The sequence below is a fragment of the Archocentrus centrarchus genome, chromosome 20 (genome assembly GCF_007364275.1).
Source record: "Archocentrus centrarchus isolate MPI-CPG fArcCen1 chromosome 20, fArcCen1, whole genome shotgun sequence".
In the NCBI taxonomy this organism is placed as follows: Eukaryota; Metazoa; Chordata; class Actinopteri; order Cichliformes; family Cichlidae; genus Archocentrus; species Archocentrus centrarchus.
This window is the reverse complement of record NC_044365.1, coordinates 4,412,266-4,439,506: the sequence shown is the minus strand read 5'-3', so window position 1 is coordinate 4,439,506 and position 27,241 is coordinate 4,412,266. Positions and strand designations below refer to the sequence as shown.

The 27,241-nt window shown below is 41.1% G+C and overlaps 1 protein-coding gene, 1 long non-coding RNA gene and 1 pseudogene across 2 annotated transcripts in view; 2 read left to right on the top strand and 1 right to left on the bottom strand.

Moving 5' to 3' along the window:
* Positions 1-613, top strand: part of LOC115799888 (phospholipid phosphatase-related protein type 4-like) — a 29,193-nt gene extending 28,580 nt beyond the window's left edge. Inside the window, 1 exon segment of the mRNA XM_030757186.1 lies at positions 600-613. Coding sequence (XP_030613046.1) covers positions 600-613 — 14 coding nt within the window.
* Positions 1-27,241, top strand: part of LOC115799409 (phospholipid phosphatase-related protein type 4-like) — a 94,925-nt pseudogene that overhangs the window by 26,356 nt on the left and 41,328 nt on the right.
* LOC115799410 (uncharacterized) lies at positions 5,839-6,951 on the bottom strand. The gene is made up of 3 exons (XR_004021565.1): positions 6,814-6,951; positions 6,312-6,378; positions 5,839-6,223 (listed from the first exon to the last, which is right to left on the bottom strand). It is a non-coding gene; the product is annotated as an uncharacterized LOC115799410 (long non-coding RNA).

Genomic DNA, 27,241 nt, shown 5'->3' with positions numbered 1-27,241 from the left:
ATAGAGGCGGATGGAGGAGTTGGAGGGTGCTCCCTCTGCTTGAAGCCTCACAGTTGAAAAAGTTTACATTTCTCAGGGCTGAGAGACACATTGTTTGAAAGTAGAGAAGTGGCGCTACGTTTTGATCATAAAATGATGGCTGTAGAGTGAAGAGTGTGGACACAGCGGCAGTTTAGAGAGAAATTTTTCAGCTGAAGAATTTGAAGTCTCTCACTCTAGCCTTTGGAATGCGCACTCTAGACGGCCCCATACACACCCATTATAAACGCTCAAAAGAGCAAAAAACCTTCTTATGCTTAAACTGTAACTGTGTTGGAACTGTTTTTGTGTTGTTGCCTCTCCGAGCCTGTGGGGGACGCAGGTTTTCACAATGCGCTATGTTAGGCTGATTTGTAAATAGAAGAAGTGAACGGAAGTAGTTTTCTCAGGAGGTAGAGAAAGCATGGTGCATCTCTGACAATCCAAAGCCATCCGCTCCTTCATATCCCTTTGAGTGGCAATATGAGTAAGTTTCAAGGTTGTATGTGTTTGTAAGATATTATGCGTGTGATTATTCAAATAAGTTTGAGATGTTTGATATGCTATATGTGTCAATCTAGTGAATCCAATCTGAGTTCATGCAGTGCGACCGCTAAATTGGAATGAACCCTTTAATGTGCCTTATATATCAAAGGAGATGTTAATTTGATTTAAGTGATCATATTATAATTGTATTCTGAGTACTTTTCTGTATTTTGTATTGTTTCAGTTTCACACTTTTTTACATTAAATCCTGTCCAACTACAACATGCGCCTGTTCCTTGGAGGAAGTGATGTAAGAGAGAGTTTAGCTGGCTGTGAATCTCAATATAGGACACGGGGTCACATTGAGTGCAACAGTACAGTAACTGTTCAAAAACCATAAAAGATATCAATACAAAAAGTAATAGCTGAATAGCTGAAAGTCATGGCTTTATTTTAAAGTTCAAATAGTTTTTCTAGCTAAAAGTATGCTGAAGTTATTAGCTTTTAAAGGCTGAAAGGATTTGAAAAGGATTTGAAACTTCCCCATTCATTTTGAATGGCAAAAATGAAGATTATAAAAAGTTCAATATCTTAAAAAGTATAAAGGTTACAAAAAAGAAAAGTAATAGCACAAATCTACAGAACAGGCTAAACGTTTTGATACCAGAACGGTGTCTGTAGCCCAAACGCTGCTTGAGGTTTTAGCGACGGAAGGTTTTTGGAGTACAAGAACAATACTGTGAATGCTTTGCAGCACTGCAGCGCCCTTCTTCAGACTTGGATTACATATTTGTCCCAGGAGCCGCGCTGCCTTCAGCCCTGACAAAGTACGCTGAGCCCACACGCGTGTGTGTGATGTTCATTGATACGCTGCCACGCATGAATCTGGGTGACAATCAGCAGCGTAACGGGCAAAACAAACCAAACGAGCGAGCGCTCGTACACGCAGCGTGCGGTCAACAGAAATTACGGCCACCCAGCTAACCTCGCTCCTCCATCAGGAGAGCAGGTGAGCGTGACACACTTTTACCTCTGCCAGCTGTTACACCTGCACCCACGCAATCCGAACGCTATACACGTCACCATGACAACCAACGCGCCACAGGTTCTGTCTGACGTCAGCAGCATTCTAGACGCGTGCTTTGAAGATCAAAACAGCACTTCCGCCTCTGAATGTTAAAAACCTCTAAGTACGCCGCAGGATTTCCATACTTCTACTGGAGAAGATTTCTCGAAACCAGAGAGCACAGAAATGGCGTCCAAACCCAAAACCAAACCCCAAACCAAACCCCAAACCAAACCCAAATCCAAAGCTACAAAAAGAATTGAAGAGCTGGAAGCAGAGATATTTCGCATAAAAGAAGAGCTTAAAAATGAAAAAGATAATTGCCAGAAACAGCGAGAAGAATATGAAAAGCAATTAGCTGCAGCCAGGAGTGCGGCAGCCCAATTACAACAAGCTCACGAAGAGGAACTGGAAACAGTGAAGCGTGAACTCGAACGGGTCACACGCGATTGTGACGAGACCGTCAACAACCTCAACATCCTTAAGAATACACTTGTAGATGTTGAAAAAAAATATAAAATGCAGGTCCAAGAACTGACGGAAAAATGCCAGGATTCAGATAAAATAATCACTGAAAGAGGCGATATGATTGAAAGTCTGGAAAACAAACTACAAGAGAAGGAAGACATCATTGAAAAAGAAGCTGCTCGGTTCTCCGAGTTTAAAGCAACTAGCAAAGCATGGAAAAAAGCCGCTAATAAAGAACGAGAGACCAGTGATTTGTTAAAAAGGGAATTCATGGAAAAAAATCAGGGGAAAGCAACAATTAAATGGCTTGCGGATAAATTGGAAGCCGAGAAGGCAAAAACTTACACGCTAAACGAAAAGTACCAGAAACTTCTTTGTCAATGGACTGATTTAAATGATGAGCATACTGTATTAAATGAGACAGTAAGGCTCTATAAACATTCAGACAAGGTCGATGAAAAATTATCAAAACTTTTACTAAAACTACTTGAAGAAGGACGTGACAAAAAGGAAGAGATCTGTCTTCTGAAAGATCAAGTACAGGACCTTGAGTTAGAACTGAAAAGGGCGAGGCGAGACACTGAGAACATCTTCGCCTCAACCTGAAACTGCAGTGCCGGAAACTGGTCCAGGAGCTGTCAAACGCAATCAGCCTTCACGTGTTTTACCTCCTATAAGCAGACATCCTTCTTCGCAGCGTGGCTGTAAAAAGTAGAAAGGCGGCTGCCTTTCTACAAAATGTGTGGGCCGTGCCCGCCCACTGATACCCCCACTGATACGCTTGGGCCCGCCCTGGCCCGCCCAACCAAGCCAGATCACTAATCAAGCTAATAATAGTGGTGCCCCCCTGTTGGATTTCATAAGCCCCCCTTAAGACTGAGATCTGGTGACGGGACTGCATACAAATGTATACTGATGTCATGTCATGATTCGTGTCAAATGTAACTGAACTGTTGGCTGACATGTAGCTCCTGCACTGAAAAAAATATATCATTGACTCAACTTCAAAAATTGAAGTAGTCTGTCACACCTAATATTTTTGCATTGACCAAATGTAAATAAATCTTTTAGTGTAACCTAAAATTTTTAAATTAATTTAAACTAATTTATAAAGGTGAAGAGAACCAATTCTTTCAAATTGTTCTAAATTGAAATAAATACATTGGCTTTATTACTTAATGTAAATATTATCTAACCTGAAAATTTTAAGTTGATGTAAACCATGTTGAAATGTTTGAGCATATTATTTCTTTTTAAGTTGGCTTGAATAATGTTATAAGTTGTTCATAATGTATATTAAGAATCAAATAAGCATTTCAGAAACTTTTATTTGTAAAATTTTGATTTAAACACAAAACATGTCTTTACATAAACATTTATGGTTCAGTGAACATCCAAAACATTACATATATTTGAAAATGTATAAACATTAACAGGCATTTTGAACAAAAATGCTTTGCATTATAAATTGAGAGAAAAAAAAACAATAAAAATATGTCTGCAGTTTTAGTTAACATACAATGGGTACATATTGTCCTTGTCTTCCTAAAATAAAATCAGCAGTTGCCCCCTCTTCAAAATGGTCAATATAAAATATGTTATCAAAAATAATAAAGTGAGAGCTATTCCAAAAGGAATTATCATCAGTTCCATAACTTTCAAACATATGGGTGGGGAAGGTCCAGCCTCTTTCATGGTCTGAAAAACAAACACTGCAAATCCAATTGCTCTTCAGTTTTTCAGAACAGTGACGATGTCTCTAAACTCAGGTCATCCTGCAATCTTGAATGTACTGTAGAAGAACCAATGGAAAAGTAAAATCAAGTGACTGAGTCAAATTTAACAGCTGTGAAGTTGGGTACTCAGCCTATAAACCTTTGAGGACATATTTTTTCCACCAAGCTCCATCAGGATTTTTTGAAAGAATTCGAGAGTGTACTGCAGATTTTTGGGATATTTTAGGTTGAGTGCATATATGAGCCCAAAGAACATGGCAACAGCTGTTGCAACAGAAGGCACATCATCCAGGACCTGTGTCCCATCGATGATTGTCTTGATGTCTTTGGGTGAACAGAAAGGATCCTTTCTCCCAGTGACAAAGATCGCCATGGTTTCCAGCTGCAGTTGGTCATCCTCCTGCTCATCCTGCAGACACACCAAGAAAAAAATATTTATGACAACTAAAAGAGTACAGACCTCTACCAAAGCATAACAGCCTAAATATAAACAGTTCCATTACTTTCTGAAACACTAGACAATTTACCAGATATACTACAACAACAAGAGTTCTGTTAAAATTAAATGTATTTGTTTCTCCCACTATGGCATGCCGTTACTTCAATTTGGGCCCAAATACAATAGACAAAAATAAGAGGAGAAAAATATCTAGTGAAATGTTGAATTTCAACCACAAAAAATGGTCTGTGGATGTTACTAGTGTTAGTGCAACAGATCTCCTTACCTGGTACTCTTTAAAAAGATGCTCAACAGGCTCACCCAGGTAGATCATCAGAGCTTTAAGGACAGCTTCTCTTTTGATGGTGATGTCAACAGTCTGAGTAAGAACAATTGTTATTAATTAAAATCCAACTCACTCCTACACAAAACAACTATTCAGCTATAAATCCCACTGAGTCTTCTCAGATACCTCATCTACAACTTGTAAGATCCTGGAGGTCTGCTCTTTCACACGTCCCCCCTTCCTCCTAATGACCTCCAGCAGTTTGGTGGAGTGCTTGTCTAATTGTGCCAAAAACTTAGCCTCCAAAGGAACTGTTGTAATTCGCAGGAACTCAGCATTGATCTGCAAAACAAAAATGAGCATGCAGACAGAACTGAAATTTTCTTTCAAAAAACATCTATGGGATTGATCACACTGCTTCAAGATCAGCTTTTTTTTGAATGTGCAATTAATATTAATAAATTTATCTCTTCTCAGAAATTGCTTATCTTTATTCTTACAGTATAACCATTAGTACACGAATAAACGAACTGCTCAGAAGAACAACAACAAAGCATACCTCTTCCATTAGGAGAAGTGCTGGCCATCTCACCAAAATTTCTTCAGCGGTTGGCTGCTTCTGTACGATTTCCTGTCTTCGGTATCCAAATGTCTTTGCCATCTTTGCTTTTACTGTTTGCTGGTTGTTTCTTTTCTGCATTTCTGCCAAAAGGGAAATCCTCTCTTGTTCCAAGCTTTCTATAGTCTCACCAATTGGAAAAGATGGAAAATGGTTGACCTCAGCTCGTCTAGGACTCTTCACATTCTATGCCGGAAAGGCATCCCCTGGAATTTTTGCTTTTAAAGAATTCACTGTGAGCTCAGCAGACGTGCCATGTGCCTTGAGTTGGGTCCGGTAGTTGGCCATTTTTATCTTGAGCCTCTGTTTCCACCCATAGCTCTGACTGAAAGATCCTGGCTCTCTAAGGCAAGGGGTGCTTTCTTGTGAGTGCCTCAGCAACATCGCTGTAGTGACCATCTTCAGGATATGGTGTGTATGCATACACACCATACACACCATATTTTTCAAGCTCCAGAGACTACTATGACCTGGATGACTGAGAATCTACACATGGTGTGTATGCATACACACTTTCAGCTAATTTCTCCAATATATCTGACAACATTTTTGAACTAGGAGTCAGTTTTGTTTGGCTTTTCATGTATTCCACATTTGTGCAGTTGGCATTTTGTGTCATAGGAGAAGTTTGGGATTTGGAACACTTGTGGCCACTGCTGTGTCCTTAGTGAGTCTGGTGAGGGGCTGCTAAGCAACACTGTGTCATCTTTATGTGCAGAAACGGAGGAGTCATCACTGTCCAGGCCACTTACAGTTGTGGTATCAGGGTCTAACTGAACAACTTTGAGAATTGTAAGATCCCTAATCACAGATGTAGAGGTCAGATTCACAAATATGTTTCCAAAATCGGTGTCCTTATACTGCAGCCTTATGTGTCCCTCTAATCCACATGCATTCTTAACCTCATCAATAAGCTCTTCCAATGAGTTTGGAATCCCTTTGTGCAGCTCCACACTGTTGTCTTCACTTAAAACGATCAGCAATCAAACAGGTGCCATGTCTGCCATGGTGCTCTGAGATGATCAAGTTTGTAATGTTTTAGAAGTTCAGATCTTCTTGAATATGAAGAAGATCATATTCTTTACATTTCCACATGCATGGATAACTGAGGAAAAACACAAGGGGTGAGGTGTAAGGAGAACAGGGTTATCAAAGGATGATTATCACAAATGCACATTGTACAAAGAACTTACCACAGGTTGACCCAGAACTTCCAAGTTGGTTGCACAGCAGAAATACAGTGTAACTGGTGGACACTTTCTGAAGTTAAAAGAGAAAAGATTATTTAACATTGAGTATTTTAATTTTACATTAACACACTTTCTCGCTGTGATTAAAAAAACCTCCACAGAGCACACCATTTTTATTGTTATACATACCAAAACCATCCTGTTTCAAGACACCTCGCTTGTATAAAAAATGCTTAACAGTGTACCTTTAAAATTGAGCGCCTTCACATGGATTCTGTAGTTTTAAAGACTGCCATGAGCAAATCATACTCAACCTAAAAAAGTGCTTTCATTGAATTCAAAAAATTCACTTTGGTGCCCTGCTATCAGTACCATTATAGTAAGGTAAAAATTTTAATTCACCCATAAGCATAAATTAAACAGATTAGTTTGAAAGAGCAAACTAATATTTTTTATTTATTGGAATTCAGATAAACACATTACACTAATGACAGTGCAGGTTTACTTTTTTCAGTGTGTGATCCCACCGGCCGTCCCTGCAAAGGGGGATCTCTCTTTGAATTGCCTTTCCCGAGGTTTCTTCCTCATCAGTCTGGCCTCTGGGGGAGTTTTTCCTCGTCTTCATAGAGAGCCTTGGGCTGGATCAGGAGCTCCATGACAGCAAAAACAACAAATAATAAAAAAAAAAAAAAAGGTTTCTTTTAGATTTTTTTCCCCATGTGTAAATTGGCAGCCTTAAACCTTGGTTAATTAATTTTACTATACACGTCACAAGATTTATCCAATCAGTATAGCTTATTTTATTTGATAATGCCAGACTTCCATTCCGATATAGGACTTAGTTTAAAGATGTAAAAAGGCAAACTTTGAATGGGGGGTGTTGGAGATGAAAGCCGCTGTCAGAGGAGTGCCGTGGTCTCGGTTAAATATGAGGAGCGCGCGGAGGGAAATCTTTGCGCCAGTGGGCTGTGCGGAGATGCAAATCATCACTGCGAGCAGCGGATCCTTAAACGCCTCCCGGGATTCAGAAATTCGCTTTCATAATATGTGAAACGGCCGTTTGTGCCCGCGCAGCCGGTCGTTCACCGTCAGCCGTCCTCCTCAGTGCGTCTGCGCTCTTCTCCTCCCTCCCTCCCTCCCTCCCCGCGTTGGTGAGGCTCTGTTCTCGACCTGTCAGTCCGCAGAAAGAAATGCACGGAACCGATTTCCGAGCAGCTCAGCAGCAGGGATAACGGGTCGTGCAGGTAAGGGTACCGGGTACCCGTACTGAATGCTGTTGTCCTGCGCATCCTGCTACACGCAGCGGTATGGAGCGCTCCTGATCCCAGCAGGACGCCAGGAGGCGCGCAGCCAGTCTTTCCTCGTCACATCTCGGATCTGTTTGGACATTCGGAGGCCCGACCATGTCTGCGAGAGAGAAGGGTATCCAGACCAAAGACAGTGTCAGCCTGCTGCCCTGTTTCTATTTCGTAGAGGTGAGTTGAGGCTGCGTGCCTCGCAGTCATTTGCTTTTCATCTCCGCCAAACGCAGCCGACTGCAGCCGAGTGAGGATGTAGTTTGATTTGCTCGCATTTAACTGTCATCAAAGGTATGTTACTATACCCGAGCCTTTATTAGCGAGGCTTTATATGAAGATATGCCGAATAAAATAACCGTCTTTATAAACAGGTCACAAAGAATCGGTCCGCATTAAAATGCAGCACACTGTGCTCAGCAAACGATTTCCATCCAGTAAAAAACACGCGATAAATCACATCGTCCCCCCTTTCCCTCCTTTACCCCATCACCTGTTCTCATCATGCAAAATAGGTTCAGTAAAAACAGATGCATTTCTGCTTTTTTGTATTTAAATATGCACTGTACAGTAGGACATCTCTAATGTCTGCGATAGTAGCTGCTCACTGTCTTAACAGCGTGGTAATAAACAGATTCATAAGGCAACATAACCTTTTGATTCTGGTTTCTGATCCAGTGGATCCAACAGAAAGCTGCACGCACAGCAACAAACAGGTGTGTGTTTAATGTTGCTCTGTAATCATCAGGTATGAGAACTAACTCATCTCTGACCCTGTGTTATCAAAATATGTGATTTGGGGCTTTTGAAACATATTATCAAAAGTCTGGTCATCAGTGGACAAAACATAATCGTTCTGATATCATGAACATCACTGTTTCTGCCAAAGAGCTCTGTTATTTATGACCAGAACATTTGGTTTGAGTTTCTTCTTATCGTTAAAGAGGACTTTAACAAAAATGCAAGAGCAGAAATAATGAATTCATATTCTGTGGTGGAATTCCAGTTCAGACGTCTCGGCCGGACCAGAACAGGAGTCTCATCAGTTTATAAAAAACGAAGGATTGTTCAGTGTCTGTCTTTCCAAAATGTTCACTGCTACCTGTTTGATGCACCCCTGCAGGCCAACCCCAGAAATACTAAATAACAGCTGCCTTCGAAATGTAAAACCTCTTAGCTGCTGGATAGTTTTTAAGCTGGAAGTGTACTTTTACTGCTGTTCATTCCACAGTTCAGACCAACTGACAAGGACCTTTGTTGAAGGACCTGGACTTCTCAGCATACCCACTTTTAACAAAAGGAGATGAGAGTAAAAATTTCACGTCACAGAGTGCACACAAAAACACACTCAGCAGAACAACATGACCTACAAGTTTAAAAGTGGAAGGAAATTTCTCGCACTGTAAATCAGAATGACGGTAAAAACACCCTGTGGCAGTTCTAAGGTTTTTCAAATGAAGACATAATGTAACAATTTTTGCACACCAGCAAATCTACAACAGAAAATGGAAGAAGCTGTCAGTGTCCCTGAGCCTAGGACCCAGAGCTTTGAGTTTTATGTATTATTATAGTGCTTCCTGGTTTGTTTCTTTATATTTATATTCCTTGGTTTTGGGTTCTTCTTTACTTTTGGTTCATGGCTTCGGTTTCTATCGTATTCCTGCCTCTGTGATGCTTTTGTGTCAGTCTTTGTCCTTCTGTTCTCACCTATGTCCAGTTAACCCTTATGTCAGTTGTGTCTTCCTGTGTAATTGTGGTAAATGTTGTTTTGCCCCCCCCCCCGCTTTATTATGTCTATAGTTTCCAGCCGTGCGTCCCACCTGTCACCTGTCCTGTCGTTATCCTGTGAGTGTTCAGATTGTCTCTGTGTCACAGCTTCCCTCACTGTGTGCTCATCGAGGTGTTGCAAAGTCCAGATCTCATAAACCTCAGTGAGCTGAACGCTTTAAAGAAGAGCTCCACAACAATGTGACAGATTGATAAAGTTATACAGAAAACATTTACGTGAAATTATTGCTGCTATAAGTGTTTGACAAACTACTGAATCGTGTTTTGGTTTTGTTAAATAATAACATGGTGTAATTTGTCTTGTTGTTCATCTCAGGTTATATTTATCTAATTTTAGAGTATGTGAAGGACAATTATTATTATTATTATTATTATGATGATGATGTCCAGATAGAAAACCCTGAACTGACAGAGGCTGTGCTCTCCCTCTCTTTGCATGACTACATCTTTAAACTCCATTCTGTGGTCACAAATTAGTGCAGCCATGACAGAGGGAGATGAAGGCATTGGCTGCAGGCTGACAGTATACCAGTTAATCCCGAAGCTTTTTCACAGTTTTTCAGGATCATCAGATTGAAAAGTCATTAGAAAATAATTCAAATTAATTGATGATTTCAAACATTTATCTTCACCCTGCACGCAGCTCCTGCTGGCCGCTGCTTGTTCCCCTGCTGTGATCTTTATGCATGCCCTAATTCACTGCTGGCCTGTGGCTCTACCATCTAAGTGGCATAATTTATTATAGATAATATATGATGCCAATCAATACTATGTGATAGATGCTGCTGGAATGACTGCAACATTCCCATGAATGTCTCTCTGAGCAGTGAAATTGTCAGGGGATTCCCTAGATTTAGTTTTGTTTGGGGGATCTTTCATTTACATGTCAGTGCTCCCTCAGTACAGTTAATGTGCCGGAACAATAAAAGTCAGCCTTGAGCTTTTTAGAATCACTGGAGCTACTCACTGAAGGGTTTTTGCATTTCTATTTTTACAAACAGCAGGAGACACTTAAAGTAGGTCAGTGCTGAAAGTTTATTGCACTCAGAGAACAAAGTCATTGTATATACAGTTGTGGTAAGAAGTTTACATGCACTCATCAGGGGCACGAATATCAGGGTAATTTTAGGCTTTTAATGATTCCTTTGAACTGTTCTTTTTCCAGGGTGGATTGTACAGCATACGCCTTTAATGACTTAAAAAAACAAACAAACAAACCAAACAACAACAACAACAGGTTGCACAAGTTTGAATTTATTTTCTATTTTTTTCTAATCCCTAGAGGGTCAAAAGTAGTATATATATATATATATATATATATATATATATATATACAGGCTTTCAATTCAGCTCAATTCAGTTTTATGTAGATAGTTCCAGTTCACAACAACAGTCGCCTCAAGGCGTTGGGGACCTCTATTGTAAAGTAAAGACTCTACAATAATACAGAGAAAACCCAACGGTCAGAACGACCCCCTATGAGCAGCACTTGGTGACAGTGGGAAGGAAAAACTCCCTTTAACAGGAAGAAACCTCCATCAGAACCAGGCTCAGGGAGGGGGGGTCATCTGCTGAGGGGGGAGAGACAGAGATTAATAATAGTGAAAAGAGGTGAATGGAAAAGAAACACTCAGTGCATCATAGGAACCCCCCCCAGCAGACTAGGTCTATAGCAGCATAACCAATGGGTGGTTCAGGGTCACCTGATCCAGCCCTAACTATAAGCTTGATCATAAAGGAAAGTTTTAAGCCTAATCTTAAAAATAGAGAGGGTGTCTGTCTCCTGAATCCAAGCTGGGAGCTGGTTCCACAGAAGAGGCGCCTGAAAGCTGAAGGCTCTGCCTCCCATTCTACTCTTCTGTATTCAACAGGGAGCCAATCAAGAGAAGTCAATATGGGGAGATATGGGAAGAAGCTTTTCACTTTAGTCAGCTGCATCCGTCTTTAGTGTAACATTAGTTCTCTGCTTAACATGCTCAAGTTTGCCCTAAAGTTGAGGGGATAAAAATGAGCTTTCTTGTTGTTTTAGACAATTATTTTGGGCAAATATGTGAAAAAATGCTGCCAAGACTTATTGTGTCAAAAGCATTTCACAGAGTATTATATCTGACACAGTCATGGGGCCGTCCTGCCCGAGCTATGAGCCATGTAAACAGTTTGGCATTGTCACACAGTCACACCTGACACCCCACTGCTTTAAAACAGTTTGCTCCATCTGTTGGTCTAATAATAGTAATATACAGAACAGAATGAGGTGTAGACAAATCCCTCCATCCCTCCGTCCATCCCTCATCCATCTTAACTGTTTTTCCAACTAAGGTTAGTGTACGGGCTGAGGACTGTCCCAGCTGTCACGAGTCAGAAGACAGGGTCCACCCTCGACAGGTAGCTGGGCCATCACAGAGCTACATACATACATAGTGTTTACTGAATGTAAATTTGATGAGGATTGTTGTTGAATATTAACACATTTACATAGTTGTAAATATAACTGCCTGGTTTTTATTCACAGGTTTTTTTCCAGCCTGTAGTTTATAAACACTGCTGCCCTTTGTGCCATTTGTGGTTACTTTTACATAATTTGCATTTTTTACTGCTAACTTTTGTCAGCCACAAAGTTACAGAACAACGCAGCCCTGGAAGTTGGTGCAAGCATCAGGTCAGTAGCTGTGCAGCTATATTAGAAAGATCCACTACAAGCTACACGTGAACTTAAAATCACTGTTATTTGCAGACAGAAACTTTGAGAGGAGAGAAATAAAAGTTTAACTGATTCCTGTTTCTGCAATACATTATTTTTCTTTTCGTGGTGAGTAGAATAGGTCCATGTAACCTTCTCTGCTGTCAGCAGTGACATCTGCTTTGCTTTCTCTGTTTGGTATTATTTTACGTCAGCTGACATCAACTTGACTTCTATTCCAAACTGACATTATTTGATTATTTGGATGGTTGTGGCACTATGTAGATTTCCACCTATTTTATTTGATCTCATACAGTTGTGAGCAATTATTAGCAGTCAGTTTCAACATGGATTGTAAAAAACTGATGTTTACTTTTGATACCATTTATATTCTGATTTTCACAAGCAAACCTGTCAGGATCCACAACTTTTTACAACCATAAGCCTCTACGACACACACTCTTTGTGCAACATCTCTTGCTCTCTCTCTCCAAGGGTAGCACTAAAGTGTGTCCATATATCCCTGGATGCTCTTTGGGACTAGAAGTTCACCCCAGAAAAATGTGCGTATGCACGTGTGGCAGACGCACATTTTTCAACCTTCCACAACCACAAACTGTCCGCATGAATGTTGCCTCAGCTTACACATGAAAATGTCCATCTCCAAAAACAGTTTCCCCTCAGCTGACAACAGTCCTACAACATGTAGTGCATTGAGACAACACCCTGTAATGTTCAGTCAGCTTCTCCCCACTGAAAAAACCCAAACCTCAGGTTCAGTAAGTAGTTCGTGTATGTAGGTGTGTAACCACAGTATCAGGATGTCTGGCCTGGAAATGAGATTGTTTTTGTAGTGACTGTGAGATGGGCAGGAACTTTAGCCAAAACAGCCACAAAATCAAGGTTTGTACATCTTTCTCAGGCCCTTCCTTAACCTATGGTTTAAAATCAAAGAATTATTCCGTTACAATGTATTAAAAAAATCTCAAGCTAAAATAATGCAACATTATTTCCTTCCCCACCACTCTGAGCCAAACCTCCCCCTAAGTCTCTAGCATTTCCAGACACTCGGGCACCACCATGAAGCAAGTTTGGATTGGCGTTTCAGGGTACACTCAGTGTTGAATATATTGTTTCTGTGCAGGAATATTTGTCTGTGCATTTGAATGAAGTTAGGAAAACATACTCAACCATCTTTTTCTAAGTTCAGAGCAATAGTAGCATTGGTACAGTATCTGTTCAAAATCTAAGTCTTGACTTACTAGTGAGTAGTTACATGGACACAGTCAGAAAATAGCACAGCACAGCTTTGTATGAGTTGGTGACTCTCTGGTTTGGCATCAGTTTGCCTTAGAAAGTTTGGACTCATGAAAATAGTCTCCAGAAGAGACATGAGTCCACTGAGAACAAACTCATGGAAAAACACTCCTTAGTGCTCTCTTTCACTCACTCACTCTTTATTTTATGGTGATTGGCGAGTGCAGCAACTATCCAGGGGGTTGTGGGTTATCCTCATTAAGGATGACAGCACACCACTGTTGTGCATACTTCCTATTTTACTTTTATTTATTTGATGCACACAGACCTAATACTGCTGGCTCCACAGGTAACGTGGCAGTTGTTGTGAAGTCAGAAACCTCTTTTCCGTTTCTAAAATAGTTGAGTGATTAGTCCATCATTTGTTCACTGGGCTCCTAAATTAGATTTTGAGAGGTGCAGTTTTATTTGCAGTTTTGAACCAAAACTTGTGGCATGAAGGGACCTGGGATGGCACATGAACAAATGAAAAAGGAAGCAAAGAGATCCAGTGAGTGTAGAAGACAAGTTGTTGATAGCTTATTAGAAGAATGTAATATGGCTCAGATAGAATGTATTTGCATATGAGAGAAACTGAGGGAATGAGACACAGAATAGGCTGTGAGTGCTTGCAGATGTAGGCCAGTGGAGGATCTCTGCAGAGCTGAACTGTCCCAGAGGAGACAAGGCTTTTCAGAGAAAGGAAGCATAAGCAATGCTAAGAAATTCTGCTCACTTGGCTCAGATCATTCTGCTAATCCTCTATTCTGACTGCACTGGTCGCTTTGTGAGGCTTCAGTTGATTCACTAATCACCAGCTGTAAAATAAGCCTGTCTGTGAGATATTCTGTCAAATAGTCATTACTTTGGTGAAGTACTCTCTCAATGAAAACGGTCCACTAAGAACTGGTTGGAAGCATCTTATTTACTGCTAATGAAGGCACAAACTGTAAGATCAAACAGTATGAAAAGCATTTGCCTCTGAGTGCTGACCAACAGCTATGTTCGGCTTACTGTCCATCCATCCATCCATCCATCCATCCATCCATCCATCCATCCATCCATCCATCCATCCATCCATCCATCCATCCATTTTCTATCACTTATTGAGTTTTGGGTTTTGGGCAGGTCTAAGTAGAGATACTGAGATCTCTATCTCCTCAGCCACCCCTCCCAGCTCTTCCAGGGTGATACTGAGACATTTCCAAGCCACCAAAAATTCACCCTGGGAATGACTCTGTGGTTTCCTCCCAGCATGTTGTAGAGTACTCCTCTACGCTAAGCTCCTCCCAAGCGATTGAGCTCCTCACCTTTTGGCAGAAGCTCATTTCTTCCACTTGTATCCACAATCTTATTGTTTCAGTCACTACCCACAGCTCTTGGTTATGAGGGTAGGAACATAGATTTATGTAAATCGACAGCTTCACCTTCATGCCCCACTCTTTACTGCAGCATCCACATCATCACAAGTGCTATGGCAGGTACATCCTTGACAGGTCACCAATCTGTTGCAGTGCTAACACATAGAGACAGACGTCCACATTCATAGGCAATTTAGAATCACTAATTAACCTAACTTTACCAATTGAATGTCTTTGGTCTGTGGGAGGAAGTCAGAGTACCCACACAGGGAGAATGTGCAAGCTCTAGATGGTGGCCAGATGGTGGATTTGAAGGCAAGACCTTCTTGTTGTGAGGTAACAGTGCTACTCTAACTACTGGGCCACTGTGCTGCCTGACTTCAGTTCAATTCAGTTTTATTTCTATAGCACTGGTTCACAACAACAGTCATCTCAATATTTTTAATGTAAGGCAAACCCTAAAATACTAGAAAGAACCCCAAGGACCGAGAGATAATACCAAACATTTGGATAGGGTGGGGAGGAAAAACTCCCTTTTAACAGGCAGAAACCTCCAGCAGAACAAGGTTCAAGCAGGGGCAATCACAGGCCATAGCTGTTTTGGCAGTGATGGATGACAGATGACAGAAGAACTGGTGCACTGTCTCCACTTACAGGGACAAGTAGACCCTTAAGCCTTAATTATACTCCGTTGCTGACATGGACATGGACAGCCGGAGAGCTGATGGCTGAACAGTGATTCCTGTTATACTTCTTTGAAGTGTGCTTGAAGTCCTGGGCCACATCAACAACATTTTTCTAAATACACAACTTAGTTATATTTTGAGTTCTCAGTGTCAATTTCTATGGTGATACAATCAAAACATTAGCTATAGCACTACAGTTTACAGTTTACTTTAACAGTGACTTTTGCCATTGTGGGTTCTCCTCAGTAAGATGAGCATCAATGTGATTTTCACACACACGTCTTTATTGATGTGCTTTTCTACACACACATGCTTTCTGTTGGTAATCTGCCAGGCCATGGGGAGCTGACAACTTACCACAATTTCTGCTCCCAAATAACTCCACTCCACCTCTTTCTCCTACAGCTAAGTCAGGAAATGATACCCTACTGCCACATTTACTTAAACAGAAGAAAATGGATGGACGGATGGACGGATGGATGGATGGCTGGATGGACGGATGGATGGATGGGAGTTAAAAATAAGAAACAAAGATCATTCTATTTGAAGATCACAGCACACTCCTTGTTTAGTTGCATCTCAGAGAAGGCTGTTAGAGCAGACCATTATTGATAATGCACTATTAATTTTCAAGATCTCATGGGCTTCTGATCATTATCTCCAGATGAAGATAAATGACATCAGTCAAAGCTTGTCATAAGTTCCATTTAATGTCTGTTGCTGTTATGTTATCCTTTTGTCAATGTTCAGTCCGTCTCTCAGTTTGTCCATAGGACTGTATCACATCCTATAGTTTGTATCTGATTTTGCTGTTTCAGCATGTAGTTTAGTATTTGTTCACGTACACCTCAGGCCCCCACACCTTTTTCATTGGCCTTAGTGTTTCAATATTGCCTTTATGTTCACAGGATGCATTGCAATTGATACAGAGTGTATGTCAGGCTGAAATTACTGCGACTTGTGACTCATTCATGATTTAGCCATGGAAAAAGGAAAGAATATGGTTCTCCAAAAATATAAATTTTTCATCTTTTCCTCAGCTGTGCCATGAAAAAATATTTACCCCCTACCTGATTTCTTACTTTTTTGGATATTTACTTTATTACTCAGATTATCAAACAAATTTTAACATTAGATAAAAATAACCCAAGTAAACATCATTTAAAATGCAGATTTTAAATGATGATGTCATTTATTAAGAGAAAAAGCTATCCAAACCCTTGTTAAACACAAATTAACTGTAACCACATTTTCTGGAAAGCTGAGTTCAGTTTTCACTAGACACACCCAGGCCTGATTACTGTCCAACCTTTTGAATCGAGAAATCACTTCAGAAGAACCTGTCTGAAAAAGTAAAGTAGGGTACAAGATCTCAAAAAGCAACACATCATGCCACGATGTAAAGAATGATATGAGAAACAAAGCCACTGATTATCAGTCTGAAAAAGGTTACTAAGCCAACTCGTAACAGTGGTGAACCTTCCTAGAAGTGACAGGCCTACCAAATTTACTTAAAGAACACACTGACGACTCATCCAGGAAGTCAAAAAAAACCCCCAGAACAACATCTAAGGAACTGCAGACCTCACTTTCCTCAGTTAAGGTCAACATTCATGATTCAACAACAAAAGAAGGCTAAATAGCATCCATAATAGTGTTCCAAGGCAAAAACCATTGCTGATCAAAAGAACACAAAGGTTCGTCTCACGTTTGACAAGAAATGTTGATGATCTCCAAGATTTTTAGGACAATATTCTGTGGACTGATGAGACAAAAGTTGATCTTTTTGGAAGGTTTGTGTCCCGTTACATCTGGCATAGAGCACAACATTTTATAAAAATAACATCATACCAAGACAAAAATGGTGGTGGTAGTGTGATGGTCTGGGGCTGCTTTGCTGCTTCAGGACCTGGACGACTGTCCATAACTGATGAAACCATGAATTCCGCTTTCTACCAAAAAAAATCCTGAACAAGAATGTAAAGCTATCAGTTAGTGCCCTGAAGCTCAAGCTCACAATGGAAAAGTACCAGCAAGTCCACCTCTTAATGGCTCAAAGTTTTTGAAGTCTGGATTTAAATCAGTTTGAGATGCTTTGGCATAACCTTAAACAGGTTGTTTATTTTCAAAAATCCCCCATTCTGACTGAATTAAAATGATTCTGAAAAGAAGAGTGGGAGAAAATTCCTCCACAGTGATGTGAACGCCTCATTACCAGTTATTGCAAATGCTTGGTTGCAGTTCTTGCCGCCAAGGGTGCCACAACCAGTTATTAGGTTTAGGGGGCAGTTATTTTTCCACTCAGGTCCAGATAGGTTTGGATAACTTTTTTTCCACTTAATAAATTAGATCATCATTTAAAAACTGCATTTTCTCTTTAATCAGGTTATCTTTGTCAAATTATAACATTTGTTTGATGATCTTTGAAGTTCCTCAGGAGCCCGAGCCTATAGTAGCCTGACATGGCTGAAGGTTATGGGGTCACCTGATCGAGGCCTAAGTATATACTAAAATCTTAAAATCTCCTAACCCTCCAAACTGGAGGCTGGTCCACAGGAGAAGGGTCTAATAACTGAAGACTTTGCATTCTCTTCTACTTTTGAGTAGAATTTAAGGCTATGTTCACACTGCAGCCTGAAGTAACCCAATTCCGATTTTTTGTGAAACCTGATTTTTTTTTGTGTGGTCGTTCACATTTCCAAATATATGCGACTTGGATGTGATCTGTGTGTGAACAACAGACGAACCTGAAAGTGTCCCGCATGTGCAGTAGAGGATGTGATAACGTCACATGTAGCAAGCGTGCTCAATGTTTGCGGAAGTCACACATTTTTTTCCTTCCCGCGTCCGCATAACAGGACGCAGAATAGTGACGTTTGCTGAGTATCAATGACGTGCAGGTCGGATAAATGCGACCTGGCCGTACAGATGCAGGTCGCATTTGAAAAGATCGGATAAGTATCGGGTTTAGGACCACATATCCAAGTGGCCTGGTTCGCATTTGAAAAAATCGGATCTGTGTTGTTCAGACTGGCATGAAAAGATCGGATACAGGTTGCATGAGGGCGAAAAAGTCCGATTTGGGTCACTTCAGGCTGCAGTGTGAACATAGCCTAAGTGAGAATTCAACTTAAATGACAATTAGAACTTTCTGCTCAATTATTGGAATTGCTACCAGTGGGTCACTCAAAAAATTCTGAGTGTTGGTGCCATTAGCCCAGTACCCACCAAAAATAGCTGCCAGGCAAAGCCCACTGGAGCCTGCTTTCCATTTTTGCACATCTATTATTCAGACTGCACTGTCTCTTCCATGTGCTCCCATCTCTGTAATCACTAAAGGGCTTCCAGGAACGCATAAGAGCCAGTGGAGAGATTCGTGTCAGAAGAACTTTAAGAGGGGTTTTAAGATATGGTTGAAGGCCAAACTCTCATACAGATTTAAACACCCAGAGAATCAGTGCACAAAGCAGGAAACCAAATCTAAATTACAACTGTGAAGCAACACGGTGTCAAAAGTCTTATATTACAATATAAACTGTTGTGTACAAAAACCTTTGCTTTGCTGAAAGCCTGACACTGAGCTAAAATGTATAACTCCTGAAGGAAGAGGAAAGGTCATGAGGTTATCGTGTACATGTGAATGATCTCATGACTCTGCCTTCAGTACATTGGATCATGAGATCATTCCTGAACTAGTGTATTTCAAAAATTTTGAATATCATGAAAAAGTTATTTTTGGTAATTTTATTCAAAAAGGTAAACTTTCATGTATTCCATTTTCATTACAGTGTCTTTTGGTTTTACTTTTGGTGATTATAACTTATGTCTTATGAATATCAAAAATCCAGTATAACAAATTATTAGAATGTTTCACTTCAAGTTTGAGGGTACAGTAAGGTTTAGGATAGTTTAGGGTAGTTGAAGTACCACATACTGTTTACTCAGTTGTGGTGAGTGCTGTTTCTGTAGTCTGCTGGGAGAGCAACATTGAAAATGGTGACACAACAGACTGACTAAATGGCTCAGGAAGGCTGGCTCTGCTGGCTGCAAACTGGACACATTAGTAGCTAGTGTGAAGAAGGTCACTGAACAAACTGTTACCTATCATGGGTAATCCTGACCATCCTCTGCATCATTACTGGACAGGCAGCAGAACACATTCTCTAACAGACTGATTCAGCTCTACTGCTACAAGGACAGATACAGGAAATGTTTTTATACCACGTGGAACTGTTTGTAATACAATATATCTTTCTGGCAGAGAATAATAAATCCGTTTTCTTCCACTTTTCCAATTCAAGGTTTGGGGTGGTGGAGCCTATCCCAGTTGTCCAAGGCTGGGTGAGAGGCAGTGTAAACCATGGACAGGTCATCAATCTTTACCTTTCATTTCAAAAACTCTTTACTTTGCTTTGTTTGGCATCTTTGTTTTCAGCACAACCTCAAATGTGCGACTGTAGTTATTGTTTCATTTTGACATACTGTATTACCACATAAAAAAACATAAAATCTGAGTAGAAAAAGTTAGACCTTTTTTTACCATGAAAACCAGAAACTTATTTAACAAGCTATTTTTTTTACAAATTAAACTACAAATATGAGTTATTCACATTAATGCAGGCAGGCATTTTTTTTGCAACTACCGTATTTTTCGGACTATAAGCCGCTACTTTTTTCCCACGTTTTGAACCATGCGGCTTATAGCCCGGTGCGGCGTTTCTGTGGATTTTTCTTTAACCACCAGGGGGCTCTTTAGCAGGATATGAATCATGGGACGTCAAAGTTGGAAATCAAAGAAGAAAGCGCCAACAAGTGCTAGCAGCAGGCACAAAAGAGATTTTTTTCAAACTCCCTCATCATGGAAACCACAAAAAGAACTTCCTATGATGCCGCTTTTAAGTTGAGGGCTATCGACCTGGCACTACAGGAGGGAAATAGAGCCGCTGCACGTAAGCTCGGCGTGAACGAATCAATGGTGAATTGACTTGTTATAACTCAAATTTGGGGTTGTCTGTCCCCCTCTGCTGAGTGCCGAGTAATTGTGGAAAACCGAGAGCGGCGGAGATACCAGCGGCTTATAGCCCGGTGCGGCTTATATATGTACGTTTCCAGTTTTTTCCAAAAAATTTGTAGGTGCGGCTTATAGTATGGTGCGCTCTATAGTCCGGAAAATACGGTATTTACAGAATGATCAGGTGTCACAATAAGATGCCACACAAATTATTTGTGCCACTCCAAAAACTGTTCATATCCACGACAGACAGACGGGCCCAACAAGAAAACTCCTTGCCATACATGGAAGAAGATTGCCACAAATGGTCATGTGCTTAGTGAGTACCTCAGTCACCAGAAACCCAAGAAAGAAGAGGAGCAAGAACAGGTACCATCATGGAAGAGAGGCCCTTGCATGGCACATACCATCAGCAGATAGAAAAAGAGGCTGATACAGAATAATCCTACCAATGGCTGCAATACAATTGCAGTCTAGAGTCCTGGGTAGCAGCAGGGAGAGAGTTCAGTGTCCTGGCAGCCTGGTGGATGAAGCTGTTACTCAGTCTGATGGAGGAGGCTTGGAGGCTCCTAAACCTCCTCCTTGATGACAGGAGACTGGAGAGGTGTTGTCAAAGGTCTATGGAGAGAGGGTTTGTAGTCAGTGATGGTCTGGATCCCCTGCCACAGATTCCTTGTGTCTCTGCCATGTCTGAGCTGATTGTTATCTTTGAGGTGTACTGGTACTTGTACATGACCAATTGGCCCTGATGAGTTTCAGGCCAGCTGCATGACTAGTTCTGAAAGCAGTATTACATGCCTTTAACAGCCCAGGACCTCCTCAGTCAGCTGTAGCTTCTGGTTGGACCTAATGGTGATGGGCCTAGTAACAATGACATCCTCAATGCACTTTTTTAACGTAGGCAGTGACAGTCTCAGTATATTCCTGGGGCTGTATGCTGGCATTAGCGTAACGGTGATATGGTCTGAGAGTCCGGTGTGGGGGAGGGGCACAGCTTTGTATTAGTATAGAGCAAGTCTAATGTGTTGTTTCCCCTTGTTGGAAAATCAACATGCTGCTGTAGTTTAGGAAATACAGTTGTGGTGTCCCCAGCCAGGATAAGAAATGTGTCTGGGTTTGCTGTCTGCTGCTCACTGATGGCTTGATAAAGTTCTCTGAGGGCCCATCTTCTGTTTGTGCTGTTGTTGCAAGAGGAGATGTAAACAGCAACTCAAAGAATTGCTCTAAACTCCTGTGGCAGGTAGAAGGGATGGTGTTTAATAATCAATAGTTCCATCAGCAATGAGCAGTGTTTACAGATCACGACAGACCCCCCCACACCAAACATCCCTGATATAAACACAGACCCCACTACTGTGGGGGTCTTCCCTCCCTCCAGCCGGCTCTGTCTGTTCAATAGCAGGTTAGCTGGTCAAGCTGGATGAATGTTTCAGTGAAAATGAAAACACAGCAGTCTCTCATGTCACGCAGAGCTGACCTCAGGAGTTGTAAATGCTCCGTTTTATTGTTGTATATGGACTGCATGTTGGACAGTATGATGGTGGGAATAGTCGGCTGGTTTGGGTTAGCTGCTAGCCTAGCCCGGATACCTCCATTTTTTCCCCTCTTCTGCTTCCTCTGGCACTGCTTGCAGTGTCTCTTGGTAGGGTGGAAAGAGACAGGTGAGGTCAGTAATGCACTGTGCTGGCAGAGTAGTCCAAGGTCTCGAAGTTGGTCTATGGTGGAGGGGGTTAATCTGTGCATTTCCACTCTGCTGATGGATAGCAGAAACCGGTGGCAGTATTTGTGCCTTGTTGGCTGCAGACCAATGCACATTAACATGAAGAAGATGATGAATTACACTCAGAAGCACATAAAAACACCGTACTATTGTTGGCAGGTTTACACAAAAAGACTCACCAGCTGCGATTCTTGTCTTTCCGTGAAGCCAGACAGGCCTTCCCAACTGCATGGGCACACGGTTAGCATTGTTTGTGGTTTTGCTATTGTTCACAGCAGCTTCCAGGGCAACTCCGCTGGAAGTGGAACCCTGGCTGACCGCTGCCCCACAGGAGGTGTAGTCCTTAATGTGGCTGCACTCCTGAATATGATCATCCATCCTTATACACAACAAGAAAAGAAAGTCAAGGGACACAGGCAAGTCCTTAACAACCAGCTATATCCGATATGATCTTATAAACCATGTAAGAATGGTCTATGCAGAGCTTTGCCTTCCCATCTGATCTCCTTAGTAAGAATCCAGAAATCCACAAACTAATCTGTGAATTGCAGCATCAGAACTTCCTTGTCAAAAACACTCCTGAATTTCTTTATAAAGTCTGAATAAAAAGAGTCCACCTAAGTGCCCTGAGAAAGTAAACCAGGTAAGCCACACCGCCAACCTGTGGCCTGGCAATAGGGACTGCAGCGTTTTTGTGTTTCTGAAATGTCTGTGTAAACGTATCACTTTTTGGAAACTACAACGGCAAAGCAACACCGTTTCCACTGGAAACATTATTGTGTGAAAGGGGCCTGAGTGAGGAAGCCTCAACTTTTATCCAACTCACCAGAGAACTCACTGTAGAACATTTTATGGAGGTTCAGCCAGAAGAGGAGGTGGGGGAGCTGCAGGCTGCTGAGGTGGTGGGGTAGCTGGTGGTGACATACTACATGTAAGGAGGTATGGAGATGTCTAGGAGAGAGGAAAGTGGACTTTTTAATCAGATTGTTTAACACAGTCCTGGAGCTAAGAAGATTCCTTAGTAATGGAGAAGAGGTGCACTGGTACAGATTTCGAAGAACAAGTGTGATGTGCAGAGCTGTAGTAACTACAGAGGGATACAGCTGTAGAGCCATACCATGAAGCTATGGGAAAGAGTTGAAGCTCGGTTAAGAAGAGACGTGACAATCATTGAACATGCTGAGAAAGAGCACTACAGATGTGATGTTTGCTTTGAGTTAATGGAGAAGTTAGAGAAGGTCAGAAGGAGCTTCAAATTTTTTATTCACTTTTGTGGATTTAGAGAAAGCCGATGATGGGTGGTGAGAAAAGAACTGTGGTACTGTGTGAGGAAGTCAGGAGTGATAGAGAAGTATGTGAGGTGGTGCAGGACATGTGTGAGGACAGAGAGACAGCGGTGAGGTGTGTGGTAGGAGTGACAGGTGGGTTCAAGGAAGAGGAAGATGCTAGAGAGATGGTGAGCTGAGGCAGCAGCTGGAAAAAGAGGAAATTGTTCTTTATTTGCTCTCGGACTGATAAACACCAGTGGCACTGCAGCTGAAATTATGAGGCTATATTTGTCCTGCACACATCTAAACATACATTTAAAGAAATGCACAACTTTAATCTATTTTATTTTATTTCATCAAGACAGTTAGGATCTGTACAGAGTTGGCTTCCTCATGTCTAAGGGGCATATAAATCTGTGTATCATCTGCATAACAGTGGAAAGTGATTTTGTGCTTTCTTAGAATGAAACCGAGGGACAGCAGAAATAGAGAGAACAGCAGAGGTCCACGTATCGAGCCCTGTGGCACCCCACACGACAGTGGAGCAGAGGATGATCTGAAATCATTTAGGCTGACTTAAAAAGATCTCTGTGCCACTCCATTCAGTGCCTTGAATACCTACACGATGCTCTAAATGAGAGATTAAAATACTATGATCTACTGTGTCAGAGGCAGCTGTTAATCTGAGAGAATTCAAATCACATGGTCTCCTGCATCTGTAGCCAGAAGAATGTCATTAAAAACCCTCAGCACTGCAGATTCTGTACTATGAAGAGGCTTGAAGCCAGATTGAAAAACCTGAAGGATATCATTTTCATCTAAAAAGGCTTTCAATTGGCTGTAAACAACTTTCTCCAAAATTTTAGAAAGAAAGGGGAGCTTAGAAATGGGCCTAAAGTTGGATAACACAGTGGAATCCAAGCTAGGTTTGTTAAACAGTGGTTGAACTGTTGCATGTTTAAAAGATTTAGGAACCACACCAGAGGACAGGCTACTGTTGATAAGAGCCAGAACAGAACAGAAATAACCTCTTTAACATCAGTCAGGGAACCTGAGGGCTTCAGGTGACCAACGGGCTCAAAGTGGCAGGGAACAGAGACTGAGGGGTCACAAGCAGGGGGTCATATTTGAGCCCTAGCATTGTTCACTTTATCCACAAAGAAATTTTTAAATTTCTCACATGCCTCAAGTGAAGGCTCAATGCCGGTATACTGAGGGGCATTCAAAACATTATCAATAATAGTAAATAATACAGGCTTGTGACAGTTTATAAAATGATATTTCACAGGTGTTCTCATTTGGCATCTTTCTGGTAATGGTGCCAACAGTCCTTTATTATTTGGAAGGACACCTGCAGTTTGTCCTTTTTCTGCTTTCGTTCAGCTTTTCAGCATTCACGTCTGACAGCGCGAGTCGTGTCATTGAACCAGGGCTCAGATTTAGTCTTAGGTTGCCTGGGTTTTAATTTAAAACAGACTGGCAGGTGGAATGAAACCAGGAGGTGAGCACCTCTGTATCAGAAGGTACAGACTCAGGAATGCTGCAGATCTGAGTGAAAACAGTGGAGGCATGCACAGCACTGAACGGGTTAACAACACGACAGCAGGAGTGTGAGGTTTAACACAGCTACAGGGCAAAGCAATGTCAAATAACACAGGCTTATGATCTGAAAACACAGCATCACAGATCATAGAGTTAGAAATAGACAAACCATATGATAAAACAAGGTCCAGTGTGTGTCCATGTATACTTGTGTGGGCTCAGACACCCACTGCATGAAGTTAAAAGAGTCAATTAAGCTTAAAAAGTCCTTAAACATCAGTTTGTCAGGACAGCATACATGTATATTAAAATATCCAATAATAAGGACTTGATCATATTTGGATATGATTTCTGCCAACAGTTCAGAAAAGTCATTTAAAAAGTCCTTATTGTATTCAGGTGGCCTGTAGATGACACAGGGTGAGAGCGACTCAGCTCAAATAAACTGTTCAAAGCTGGAGGAAGAGGACGATGGAGACAGCGACTTACATTTAGAGACTGTAGAATATAAACGAGCTTTAGCCAAAAATGTAATTTTCATGGGTTAAACATTCATCTCGTGTAAATGTTCATCATGTTTTTGATAGAAGAGGGTGAGGTTTTCATTTTTTTTTTTTTTTGCAGTACAATTCTCTAAGTATTATGGATATCACAGTACAAAAGCCATTTTAGGGCAACCACCATTTTAATTTCAAGCATGCAATGAGCAGCTGCAGTAGCATCCTGAGAGCATCAGCTTCAAACAAAACAAGCAGCTTCTTTTACACAGATGCAGCTGCTTGTAAGTTTCTGTTGTGGTTTAATTGCACCTCTAATTATGGCTCAGAAAAGAGAGCCATCAAAGGAGTCTGACCGACTGACCGCTCAGCATGCAGCGTTTTACTGGCAGCATCGACTTTACTCTGTGAATAACTAAAGGACATAAATGTTTTCTTTGAATTCTGAAATATCTTCAACACTTTGCTGGTAACAGCAAAAATAAAATGTGCACTGATTTGTCTGGAAGGTCTTAAATTATTTTAACTGTTCAGCTTCATTTACTAATATTCACTGAGGATAGTTTTGTGCAGGGAAATTAATACAGCATTGATCAGATCAGTTCAGTATCAGTAGAGCTGATACTTGCTATACCAAGCCTTCTAACCATGGAGATGATGCGCCCTGTGGCATTTATACAATTCAAGATCTTTCACAGCATCTGAAAAATATAAAATTTTTTGATAAATAATTAACAGAGAAATGAATTGTTGGTTGCTTAGAATGAGGGCAGTGATCCTTGTTTTTATGTTTGGCTACATTACACTGTAAGCTTTATTCCTCCTTTGTGAGACTTCTAAATAATGTAGGCGAGCAAACACAGCAGCATTATCACTGATGTGCAATGACTCACAACTGAAAGCAAAAATGAGACCATGAAATATTTCAAATGCAATTATCTGTGCAAATCATCCTGCACTTTCAAAATGACACCACGTGACTTAAACTATTGGGCAAAAATCTGCTTTGAAGAACCCAGGGTACAGTATGTCTCCTGGAGCAGCTTCATCTGCAGTGTTAGCACTGCGAGTCGCTGACCTATATTTCTCATGCTCACAAGCTGAGGGAGGCTGACAGAGGCCAAGAAAACAGACGTGAGAACGGGAGCTGGGAAGGACTCAGAGTTAAGCGCAGTGTGTGGAGGTGGTTCACTATCAAACATGGATGACTCCTGCATGCACTGTGCTTCATTAATCATTCACCCAGCATGCTACATTTGATAAGCACCTTCAAAGGAAGAATCAGAATGCAAAATATCACTTTATCTACAGAGAAGTGTTCACAGCTCCGGTGACTCCTGTTATTTTCTGCTCTGTGGCGAACAGTAATCACACCTTGTTTGTGTGCAGAGAACTAACATTTAGAGGTTTCCTGCTGATGAAAATTTATTAGGTTTCCAATTGTTTGCTTAGCCTAGTATTTTACAAATATAGCTATGTTAAAAAAGTACACTCAGTTCTTTTTATCTTCTTTTTAATTCCATTGATCAGGTGCAATCGAGATTCGAAACGCCTTCACTGCCATTGCATACACAAGCATACACAACGAGATTCGGGTGCAGTACTCAAAACAGTCCAAAAAAGATAAGGAATAAATAAAAGAAATAGAAAAGGTAATGGAAAAAAATGAGTAAGTGCATACAAAATAGTAAACAGTCAAATTAATACTAAAAGAAATAGAATCCACAATCACCCCCCCCCCCCCCCCCCCCCCCCCCCCCCCCCCCCCCCCCAACACACACACACACAC